The sequence below is a fragment of the Mytilus trossulus genome, chromosome 6 (genome assembly GCF_036588685.1).
Source record: "Mytilus trossulus isolate FHL-02 chromosome 6, PNRI_Mtr1.1.1.hap1, whole genome shotgun sequence".
Taxonomy (NCBI): domain Eukaryota; kingdom Metazoa; phylum Mollusca; class Bivalvia; order Mytilida; family Mytilidae; genus Mytilus; species Mytilus trossulus.
In genome coordinates, this window is record NC_086378.1 from 79,838,720 (window position 1) to 79,850,874 (window position 12,155).

A 12,155-nucleotide genomic window follows, 5' to 3' on the forward strand; every position below is an offset into this window, starting at 1 on the left:
AAGAGGAAAATGACTGATGCAAAGTTACAAAGTGAAGCTCAGACTTTGATTATTTGTCAATTATGCGAAAGTAGCAGTACCGTTAGATGGAAATGCATTGCATGCGATCTTTTAATGTGTGATACTTGTACAGAAAAAATACATCCAAAATTTAAATTGGCGGAGACGCACAGCATCATACCATTGAAGGATATAGGTACACCGATTGTAAGTGTGATGAAACCGAAACGGGTTCCATGTAGAATTCACGACAACCAGACTTACTGCATATATTGTCAAAGTTGTGACAAGCTAGTGTGTCCAGTGTGTTTGTCTCAGTCACACCAAAAGCATCAGTTCTTACAACTAGAAGAAATTCTTAAGAAAAAGATCGAAAAGATAAAAACATTTGACGCACAGATCGAATATTTCATATTACCATTTTACCAGAAAGAATCGGAAAAAATAGAAAAATACTTTATTGATATTACAGAACATTTCAAGGATATAAGGAATAGAATTATCACAAAAGAAGAAAAACTAATTGCAGAAATTAAAACCCAGAAGTTAGCAATGATTGAAAAACTGGAAGAGAGGATGGCATTAGTTGATAATTTCATCACCGAAAAAAGATTTGACATCGAAAACATCATTGAGAACTCTTCAGTTAAACGGGAATGCTTAAGTGATATTTTAAGGAATGCTCGTGACGTAGAGCTATTACATGAAACGATGAAAGAAACTGAAAAATGGCTCTCCACCATTAATGATGATGCCCAAATAAAGATGGAAGATTTTCCTAGACTTCCTTCTCTTGAATTCGCTACCATCAAAAAGGAAACAATTGCAAAACTGTTTGGGTGTCTGCAGTGTGGAGTACAAATGTCAACAAAAATGGAAAAATCTTTATCAGTCGCAATCTCTCGTATTTCTAAACTATGTGTTAATAGAAGAAGCAAAGAAATCTGGATCAGCAGCGGATATTCATTCGAGACGCGCAAATACGCCATACACACCGATTTACAGCTTTTACAAAAATTACAGGACAAAAAGGAATATAATATTTACGACATGGCGCCAACTGTCAATGGAGATCTCCTTTTCACGACAATAGAACTTGACTGCAACATGTATATAGCAACAAAGGATGGAATTGGACACTTTCGTTCTTTTTCGCCATTATTTCCAAGAGCTGTACATGTCAGTACAAAAGGTGATATCTATGTTAGTTTGCGAGATAATGGGCCCATCTTTAAAACGAATGATAAAGGTGCTCGTAAAATGGCCATCATCAACTTCAACGATAAAATTGAAATTAAAAGATTTGGAGACAAAAAAATGTTGACAGATGTAACAAGAATAAAAAGTGATAAAAACAATTGCGTTTATCTTATCGACATCATATCGAAAAAAATAAACGGAAGAGTTCTTGTAATGTCCCCTGATGGTCTTATCAAGTGGATTTATGAAGGAAAGACAGAATCAGATACAGATAGCTTTACACCTTCAGATTTAGTAGTCTTCAATTTGGGCAAATTGATAGTGTCAGACATGCACAACTCCATGCTTCATATAATTGACAGTATGGGGGAGTTAATTCAAAAGTTTTCTTTAAAAACTTTGGGTATGTTTAGCTCGCTATGTATCGATATTGATAATAATGATGACTTATACATTGGTTGTGCGAGTGACACGAAAACCCCAGAAACATCAAAGCTGTATGTGATAAGTTTTACTATGTCTTAACAAAAAGGTTATATTGTAATGCCGACATTCCCCCCTTTTTATAGTAAACCTATGTCTGTATAGTTTCTCGAAATTATTGAGGATAAAACGATACATGTGTAGATGTTAGTGAGATGTCTAATGTTACAAGTATTGTAAAACTTGTCATTGTTATTTTGGCTGTTGTTTTCATGATACGACAAATTTGTGTATGTTAGTTTGTTAAGAAGTTTTAGTTCACGTACTGATTCCGTATTTTCGTGGTAGTTACCTTATTATACAATAAACTCAAATAAAACTGTTCTAATGATCTACTAATAAATTTAAAGTCGAAACCCATCTTTATTGATGAAGATCGATCGTTGTTTACAAACAGTAACAATATGTAACAAGCTCTGTCATTGGTCAGTCGAAAGTATAAATACCAAAACAACAAAAGAAACGACGGAGTGTTTGGTTGACAAGAATGGGTAGTGACAAACTTTAATAAATGCTGGAATATGTAGTTATTGAACGTTACCTTTGTTTTAATTTAAGTGCTGGTGCTAAGGTATCGGTGACGGTGCTAAGGCTTGTCGGTGACGGTGCTTAGGGTGCCGGTGACGGTGCTGAGGTTGTCGGTGACGGCGCCGAGGTTATAGGTGCTAAGGTTGTGGGTGATGGTTACAAATAGTCACCAATCACGGTGACTGTGCTAAATACGGTTACCGGTGACGGTTACATTGCTTTTGAAGCGGGTATTGAAGGTGCACGTTTAGAGTTCTGTAGGGGTTTTGTCATGATTAATATGCAATTTAAGGTGTTATACTAAGTTGTTGTCTTCTTAATTCTATAATGCAGAAGGGTGTTTTTTTTATCCTTTAATTGAGATTATAGAAAGATACAAAATAAGTGGCAACCTTGTTACTTGAATGTTGAATTACCGGGTAAACATGTAGTAGTTGTGTGTGTCTATGGAAGACCATCCTGAACCATGGACCTGACACGACCAGTGACGAATCCTGCAAGACCCATTCTCTTCAGCGTGGATTATTATTGATATAAATAAAATATGAAACTTTATATTATTCAGATATTTTATTTCATAACTAAGAATTATATATAAATACAAGTATGCGTTTTCCCTTTCTGTAACGTGTTTTGGTCCGACGGTTAATAGTGGACGCCGAACCTTACACTTTATAGATCCTTTAAATCCCTTTTCTTTGTAACCCTGTGTTCTCTGGTGGCCGACTCTAACACCAGGGAGGCGGCGTTACAATTTGGTGGCAGCGGTGGGATAGATTTATAGAGTCTGTTAGTGTTTGTAGTTAAAGCAAATTAGTTATATATGAAATGGATGATTCAAACGTCGTTACTTTTGGCCCACATCTCAATGAGATTGGTGATGAAGCTGATGCAACTATGCATGACAATTTATTAGAGAAACAAAGTTCTGAAATTTATAGAACAATGGAGAGAATGCTGGCAGAAGCACGTTTAGAAATGAAACTTCGGATGGACAAATGTTTTTCCGATTTTTCAAAGGATATGAATCAGTTGTTTGCCAAATTTGAAGGGCAAGCTATGGAAAGTAGGTCCACTTCAATTTTAGGAAGGGGAATAGAAACTCCAGCAAGAAGTCTAGAATACATAACCCGGCAAGACAGAACTGATAAAAATAACAGTCATATTCCAAATATCCGACGGTCAAAATCTGATATTTCTTGCAAAATAAAACCACAAATATATGACGGCTCGGATGACTTAGAAGAGCATTCGGTCGTTAGGAAAACAGACAAATGTCCAGTCAGGAGCGAGAATGATTTTTCAACACTGTGAATACTATTATTTTAATATTGTGTTGTGCCATCAAAACAGTTGTTTTGTTCTGGCTACTATAGATGTATATATATGCAATTAAAAGTTCGTACGCTCGTTTTAGTTGGAGCTAGTTTATTTAAATTTGTATTGTGAAGACCGATTTGTTCTGGACAATTATTATACCGAAACAGATGTTTTATGTATAGATGTCATGTTGATTTCCTTTCACTAAGGATTGTTTAATAATTAAAAATGATGTTGTCCTTTGTCTCAAAATCAGAGATAAGGCCTCTTGCTGTAGAATCTCCGTAGCAGAGATTGTAGAAGTTCCGCTCTAGATATAAATGATTAATAAAGGCAAAAACTGCAGTGGCGCTAAACACTATATTTTTATAATTTGTTTAGAACTTATGAACACGTTAAGTGAATATACTGATCTGTACTGGTCATTTCTGATGCAGAAATTAAAAACAAAATAGAAGGCCAACTGATAATTTGGTTAGAAACTCTGGTTGTAAGTAATGCTTTATACAATTGTTGAGCACACTAGCATGATGCAAATATATTATTACGATCTAAGTCGGTAGCCCTATCAAGAGAATGTTCTCAAAACTCGTATTATGAGTAAAATGTGAAAAAAAATAATAGAAGAGTATGTAGAGTTGAGCTAGATGATAAAAGCTCAATACATGACAAGAATGTCTCAGTTAAACACTGATATGTAGATATTTTGGCTTGGCCAGTCAAATGTGTACCTTGAAGGTATGATTCTTGAGAATTGAGCAATAAGAATTTAGTAGACATTTGATCTGAAGATAACGAGAGGTACACAACGAGGCACCTTCCGTTAGAAAGGCTGCGTGTACATGTCATATTTTCCAGATCAGATAGTAAAGTTGTAATTAATTGCTCAAAAGAGATAGACACAGGTTTGACCTAATTTCTGGTCAGTGTCTATGGAGCAAAGCTTGACAAATGCGGGTTTGCTTAAATATCTTTACAATGTTTGCAAGCCCGAATATTAGTACATGTATAAAAGAGAGAAATAGTCTAGGCAATGTCAAATAATGTTGTCAAAAACTGGAAAAATAAATAGTAAAGAATAATAAATTGATAGAAAGAGAAAATTGCTCAATAGAGATAAACACCAGTGACCAGATTATTGGTCAATGTTTATGGAGTAAAGCTTAGTAAAAGCGGGTTTGCTTAAATATCTTTACAATATTTGCAAGCCAGAATGTATAATTTAAAGTGAAATAGGTATATGTAATACAAAATAGGGCTGTATAGGAAATTAAGAGAAAAAGAAAGTAATAATTATTTAGGGATAGATAGAAACGACAGATTTGTTCAATAGAGATAGACACATGAGTGACCTAACTTATGGTCAGTGTTTATGGAGCAATGAATGATCAAATGGTTTTGCTGGTGAAAAATTTTACAATGTTTGCAAGCCTAAGTATCAGAAGTAAAGGAAAACCTGAAACCAGAGTGGACAGAAATCAAAGTACAAAAGTTCTTTAAGTGTAGGTTGTTGACATGAATAAGTTTATTCGTGTAATTCTTTTTGTATGTTCGTCATCTTAAGAATAATAATATAATGAATTGGTTCTACTTTAATTAAACCTTACAAACGAATGTTTTTGGGGACCAAATCCTTAAAGGTGGGGGCAATGTAATGCCGACATTCCCCCCTTTTTATAGTAAACCTATGTCTGTATAGTTTCTCGAAATTATTGAGGATAAAACGATACATGTGTAGATGTTAGTGAGATGTCTAATGTTACAAGTATTGTAAAACTTGTCATTGTTATTTTGGCTGTTGTTTTCATGATACGACAGATTTGTGTATGTTAGTTTGTTAAGAAGTTTTAGTTCACGTACTGATTCCGTATTTTCGTGGTAGTTACCTTATTATACAATAAACTCAAATAAAACTGTTCTAATGATCTACTAATAAATTTAAAGTCGAAACCCATCTTTATTGATGAAGATCGATCGTTGTTTACAAACAGTAACAATATGTAACAAGCTCTGTCATTGGTCAGTCGAAAGTATAAATACCAAAACAACAAAAGAAACGACGGAGTGTTTGGTTGACAAGAATGGGTAGTGACAAACTTTAATAAATGCTGGAATATGTAGTTATTGAACGTTACCTTTGTTTTAATTTAAGTGCTGGTGCTAAGGTATCGGTGACGGTGCTAAGGCTTGTCGGTGACGGTGCTTAGGGTGCCGGTGACGGTGCTTAGGGTGCCGGTGACGGTGCTGAGGTTGTCGGTGACGGTGCCGAGGTTATAGGTGCTAAGGTTGTGGGTGATGGTTACAAATAGTCACCAATCACGGTGACTGTGCTAAATACGGTTACCGGTGACGGTGACATTGCTTTTGAAGCGGGTATTGAAGGTGCACATTTAGAGTTCTGTTGGGGTTTTGTCATGATCAATATGCAATTTAAGGTGTTATACTAAGTTGTTGTCTTCTTAATTCTATAATGCAGAAGGGTGGTTTTTTTATCCTTTAATTGAGATTATAGAAAGATACAAAATAAGTGGCAACCTTGTTACTTGAATGTTGAATTACCGGGTAAACATGTAGTAGTTGTGTGTGTCTATGGAAGACCATCCTGAACCATGGACCTGACACGACCAGTGACGAATCCTGCAAGACCCATTCTCTTCAGCGTGGATTATTATTGATATAAATAAAATATGAAACTTTATATTATTCAGATATTTTATTTCATAACTAAGAATTATATATAAATACAAGTATGCGTTTTCCCTTTCTGTAACGTGTTTTGGTCCGACGGTTAATAGTGGACGCCGAACCTTACACTTTATAGATCCTTTAAATCCCTTTTCTTTGTAACCCTGTGTTCTCTGGTGGCCGACTCTAACACCAGGGAGGCGGCGTTACAATATTAAACGATTATCAACACTTTTGCTACCTCGTTTTTATTTTGTGTTTTGTAGGAGCAAGGTTTTTGAAAAATGATTTTTTCCTTACTGCTAACCTCGAATTACTTTTCTAGGATTTTTGATTTGTGGAAGTTAAGTAAACATGATGAGTGCATTAATACCTGCTTACACCTTTACTCTCTTAATATTCGATTGAGCCCAGTTTTGTCAACTTCCCGAACAAAAAGATAGCAATGTACCAATACCTCTATCGGAATAGTACCGCAATATTTGGAGATTATATTAAGGTGGAAGAATCGTATGGTCCTCAGGGTTAGAAAATTACATTACATTACAGTAGGATGCATTGAGTGTATATGTTAAGGTATAATCTTCAATTAACTTGCTTGTTTGCTGGACCCTAATTTCATGATCAGGTGAGGTATACTACCCTCATTTTAGGGTAGACAGTTATCCTGGTTATCTTTAGAATAAGTCTACCCTAATAGGAGGGTCGTTTACCTAACCTAGTAATGACTTCACGGTTAAGCTAGCAAACAAGCTAACCAAAGATGTTCCCGTTACGAATTCACTTGGTACATTCTGCTGTAAAACTGTACTTGTCCACAGATTTGTGGTAGACTACTATACACTTGGAATTTATCAAAATTGTTGTCATCTGAACTTCTTTGTAATGCCTGCAGATCTGTAGCAGAATTATTGTACATCAGTTAATGATTCACCACGGAAAACTTCAACCAAAGAAGAAGTGCCTGGGTTAACCTTCATCAAAACCACACTATTTAAGACAAACACTTTAAAAGAAAAAAGACAAAAATACTGAACTCAGAGGAAAGTTTTAAACAGAAAGTCCATAATCAAATGGCAAAAATCAAAAGCTCAGACACATAGGCGAATGAACAATAACTGTCATATTCCTGACTTGGAAAGGCATTTTCCTATGTGGAAAATTGTGGTTAAAAACTGCTAGCTAACAAAACCTATCAATTGTATTACATGTACAGTCGTATAAAAGGTGTTTAAGATTACCAAAGCAGATACAGGCCTCAGCTAAGCAGTCAAAACCACAAGATCATCTTTGCATGATATCATTGCAAACTTTGTATAGGCGCAATTATCTATTATAGAAAACTAAAATATAATTGATATTTAATATGAACAGGAATGAACATGAAGAAATGTCACTCCTGCTTTACGGATTAGAATTGGATTACCATCACCCCCATTTTTGGTTGGGTTCGTGTTGCTTAGTCTTCAGTTTTCTATGTTGTGTCCTTTGTACTATAATTTGTCTTTTTAGTTTTTAGCCTTGGCGTTGTCAATTTATTGCCGATTTATGAATTTGTCTGTCTCTCTGGTATCTTTCACCACTCTTTTGTGGTCTAGATCTGTAGTGAAATCATAATTATTTTTACTAAATGAACTATTCCCATTTTAGCAAAGCTCACAATTGTATTTTCTACATTATTCTAGAGAGATGATTCCAGTGAAGTATATGTTTTGTATGTTGCAGTTTATATTTACTTAAAAGTAAAATATGACAACTAAACTTTCCAAAATTTCCAGAACGACCAAATACATTAAGATATAATTATCTTATATAATTGCCAAATGTGGAGCAGGAATTATTTACCCTTTTCGAGAACCTTATTATCTTATATAATTGCCACATGTGGAGCAGGATCTACTAACCCTCCAAGAGCACCTAAGATCACCCCAAGTTTTTAGTGAGATTGCTTGAGTGTTGCTTTTTTTTAGTTTTCGTTGTTTATTGTTTGTCTGTTGGTCTACTTTCTTTTTCTGCCATTGCTTATTCAGTTTATTTGCGACTTCGGGGTTGAAATGTCCCTTTGGTATTTAGTCGTTCTTAAAAAACATGTACTAATGAAGTCCTGGAGATAGCATTGGCATAAGAACATATTGTTTAACCATTTTTTTTAGATTTGGGTTTCTGTTTATTGGTCTTGGATCAGTGTACTACCAAAATGGGCCAAGTATGATATACCTTTAGGTAGTTCCAGCTCATTCATTCTGTGCTGATGCAACAAATTTGTTAAATGCCCCTAAAACTGTTTTGCTAAAAGAAATTGACGCATAAAAACAATATTGTACACGACCTTTGCATGCAAAGAAACTTCACTTCGATGCAGTTGAAAGATCTAAAAGTCAATTAGACAATAATTGATTTGGTGTTACACTACATATCAACAATTTAATAAGTAAGCAAGAAATTAAAGCAGATGGGCAGGTAAACAGATCAAGTCATGTTCTTCAGGTCATCAAATCAAAACTTCCAGGGATGTTATTGCATAGGTTACTTAGTCAACATATCAATTCAATTCATTTTCTGTATTTTTCATAAAATGACAAAAATCATGGATGTCTCAATATTGAGGTTTATTTTTGCTTTAAGGTGGTATGGGTGTCTTCGCCATCTTGGATTGTAAATAACAGAGAATCTGAGGTCCGTATTTTCTATCAAGTTAGCAAAATTTGATGCAGAATGCAGATATTTAATGTGAATTTTCATTTAAAAGACCCAATTTATAAGAACATAACTTTAAAATATTAATATTGTTACAAGTGTTGATTTTTTTTGGTTGTTTTAAATATTTTCAAATTGACATTTTAAGGGGAGATAACTCTAAAACAGTGCATTTTCTGAAGGACTATACATGGAATTTTCCTATTTTGTCTTTTAGTCGGAAAAAAGTACGGTGATCTTTCCTTTTTATATTCTCAAAGCATTGTCTGAAAGCTATCTTTTCTTAATTTATTTCACTATTCTATCATTTTGTTTAGTTTCTATTCACAAAATTGTGTTTTTTCCTGTAAAATCCATACAAAATCTGTCATTTTGTCACAACCTGTAGCTTGAGAAAATGTGTGGTGACCTATCATTTTTATAATATTTCTGAACATGTATCAATAGATACTACATTTTGGCAAAGTATGAACAAATTCTATCATTTTTATTTTAGACTCCCATACCACCTTAAGTGACTTTTCCAATGTTTGCAAATAATTCAAAAACCTAAAGTTGATTGGTAGACACTATAAATAGAAAAAAGGGTAAAAAAAAGGTAAAATCACAAAACACTGAACTCAGAGGAAAATGCAATTAGAAAGTCAATAATCACATGGCAACAATTTTAAAAGGAACAATTTAACCAATTTAACAGAACACAAAAACATCCATCTACAAACACATTCATTGATTTGCAAATTATGAAATTTAAAAAGCAAAAGTAATCTGCAAGACAATATGCTCAAACAAGTTAACATTACATCATTATAATTTTTCTCCTTATAGGAGATATTGACCTGAATGACAATATCTATGAGGTAGCTTTGCATTCTGGGGCATTTTGCTGTTGGGATCAAATATCAAAAATATGCTAAGCTACCTCATAGAAATTGTCATTCAGGGCAATATCTCCTATAAGGAGAAAAATTATAATGATGTAATGTTAACTTGTTTGAGCATAGTTTTTAGGATAATAGGCATACAAAAATAGTTTAAGCAGTTGTTGCTTCAGAATTGACATTCCTGCTTTGCGTTCTGCTGCTTTTTGATGTTGGAATCACAGCTACCTCTTAATCTGCAGCTTCACATCAAATTTTACCTAATCTGTATTTGGCTTAACTTTTAAGACCATTTGGTCCTCAATGCTAATCAACTTTTTTTGGCCTTTTTAACATTTTTTTATTCCAGCATCACTGATGAGCCCTTTGAAGACAAAACGCACGTCTGGCACAAATATAAAATATCAAATCCTAATATCAAAGATATCAGTGATGAGTTTATTGTAAAATCAAATAAACTTTAAATGTATCTACTAAATTTTAATGTATTAAGGTGGTACCTAACACTACAGGGAGATAACTTTGTAAAGTCAGCTAAACGCTTTAATTACGTTGTGTTGTAAAGGGAATATTAAGCTTCTGAATGATTAAAATTGGTGTTTGTCAAACTGCTATATAACCAGTGTAATTTTTCTGACAAAACGGTTGGTTCAAAATTTTTGAATTTTTTATATTTTTGTCAAAGGGTCAAAGTAAATACATTGTAAAAAATGTATGAAAATTAAACGAGCCAAATAAACTGTAGTGAAAGTGTTGGGTACCACCTTAAATGTTGATATTCTACACATTATTAATGAAATATGACATTATAATTTCCTTTTATAATTCACCAGTTCAATTCTATCTCCTTCATTTATACCACATGCAATATTTCATTCATTTAAAAAATATATAAATCATCCATCTAGTATCCAATACAATTATCAAAATATGTGTCACATGTAACAAGTGATGCCAGCATTCTGTCTCCTTTTAGAACACTGTCTCTACCACAAATAATAGAAATTAAACACAGGCATGTCATTCATCCAATCTGTGATGGCACAAGAGGCCAGGCTGGGGGGATTTTACTGACATTCATCCAATCTGTGACGGCACAAGAGGCCAGGCTGGGGGAATTTTACTGACTATCTGTTTCATTTGATTCTTTATCTTTATAAAGTGTCTTTTGAATTCTAATCCATCTCCCTGAAAGTATAGATCACAATTAAGTAACGGAATAAGATAAATGTAATTGTGCTGCCCCGGATTTAATTTTTGCTATGGTTAAATTTTTACCAACACCGTTTTTTGGTTATTAGTCATATGACACCGGATACGTTTGATGTTCACATTACGCTTTGTCACAAAACATAGAATTTAGGTGTTGGCCCCTCATGAAGTAAGTTTATACTTTTTTTATTGATGATATTTGATTCATTAGTGTATTTTTATAAACATTATAATATCAAGGCGTTGAAATTATCTGTAAAATGGGTGCATTTCAATGAGACGAGGAACGTCCTAAATATTGAACTTTACGGGAAATCTGTAACATTAATTGAAGTTATTTTTGTACGATTGTGCAGGTTTATTTGTATGTAAACTTTTGATATAATTGAAATGAATGTTTAGACAAAGTATTACTTGTATTATCAAGACATTTTATGCTCAAATATTTTTACACACATAACATGCATAACAGGATAAATTTTACATGGTACATAATTTACTGATGTTTTGTTCTAGAGACATTTTACATTTCAAACAATTTATGGTTTGTTCCGCATTGATATTTGAAGTAACATTACACCTACATGTATTTTCAAGGAAATCTTAAAGATTGGACTAAAACTTTATTATGTAATTTTACACAATCAAAGCACTGTTAGTACTGTTTTTGCATTTTGGTTACAATTTTCAGTATGTTGATATTTATGTGAAATATTGGAAAATGTTTTGTTTCTAAATACCTTTTACTTATGATTGTATTTTTTATGTTGTAGTTTTGTACCCTCTCCGGGGGTTTGAATAGCAATAAAGCATAGAACATTGCACAGTACAAAATTCGTACAAGGAACCAGCTTCAGATCAGAACATGTCAGCTTCAGAGTGGACATCGGACAAATCCCTTAGACGTCAAAGGAACCTTACAGAAAAGGCTCAAAAGGCATACCAAGTAATCGTTCAGAAATATTGGACTACACTTACCGAAGTAAAACAGGACATTTATTTGTTGATTCAAGCTATTCGTGAAAGGACATGCACAGTATCAGATGTTGATACGCATGTACGCCAAAAACTTGAACACTATCGTAGAAATTCAGAAGGTTTTCATAGATACCTATCATCAATTCGCACAAGATTTAGTGACATTGAAAT

The 12,155-nt window shown here is 33.8% G+C and overlaps 2 protein-coding genes across 3 annotated transcripts in view; one reads left to right on the plus strand and one right to left on the minus strand.

Annotated features, from left to right (window-relative positions):
• Window positions 1–1,725, plus strand: LOC134723041 (uncharacterized). The gene has a single exon (XM_063586675.1). The coding sequence runs from the start codon at window positions 10–12 to the stop codon at window positions 1,723–1,725; it is 1,716 nt and encodes a 571-aa protein (XP_063442745.1). The 5' UTR covers window positions 1–9.
• Window positions 1,726–10,211: 8,486 nt separating this feature from the next.
• The window catches only part of LOC134721959 (serine/threonine-protein kinase Chk1-like), a 42,946-nt gene continuing 41,002 nt past the window's right edge, over window positions 10,212–12,155 (minus strand). The window contains exons 14-15 of one of the 2 annotated variants that reach the window (XM_063585300.1): window positions 10,924–10,982; window positions 10,212–10,870 (exon numbers count right to left, since the gene is read on the minus strand). In XM_063585300.1, the coding sequence (XP_063441370.1) occupies window positions 10,819–10,870; window positions 10,924–10,982 (111 nt within the window). In that variant the 3' untranslated portion in view covers window positions 10,212–10,818. Of the gene's footprint in view, window positions 10,871–10,897; window positions 10,983–12,155 lie in introns of both variants that reach the window. The other variant, XM_063585299.1, reaches the window with a different exon arrangement.

Coding starts and splice junctions, on each gene's coding strand:
- LOC134723041 (XM_063586675.1), top strand. CDS start 10: ATGACTGATGCAAAGTTACAAAGTGAAGCTCAGACTTTGATTATTTGT.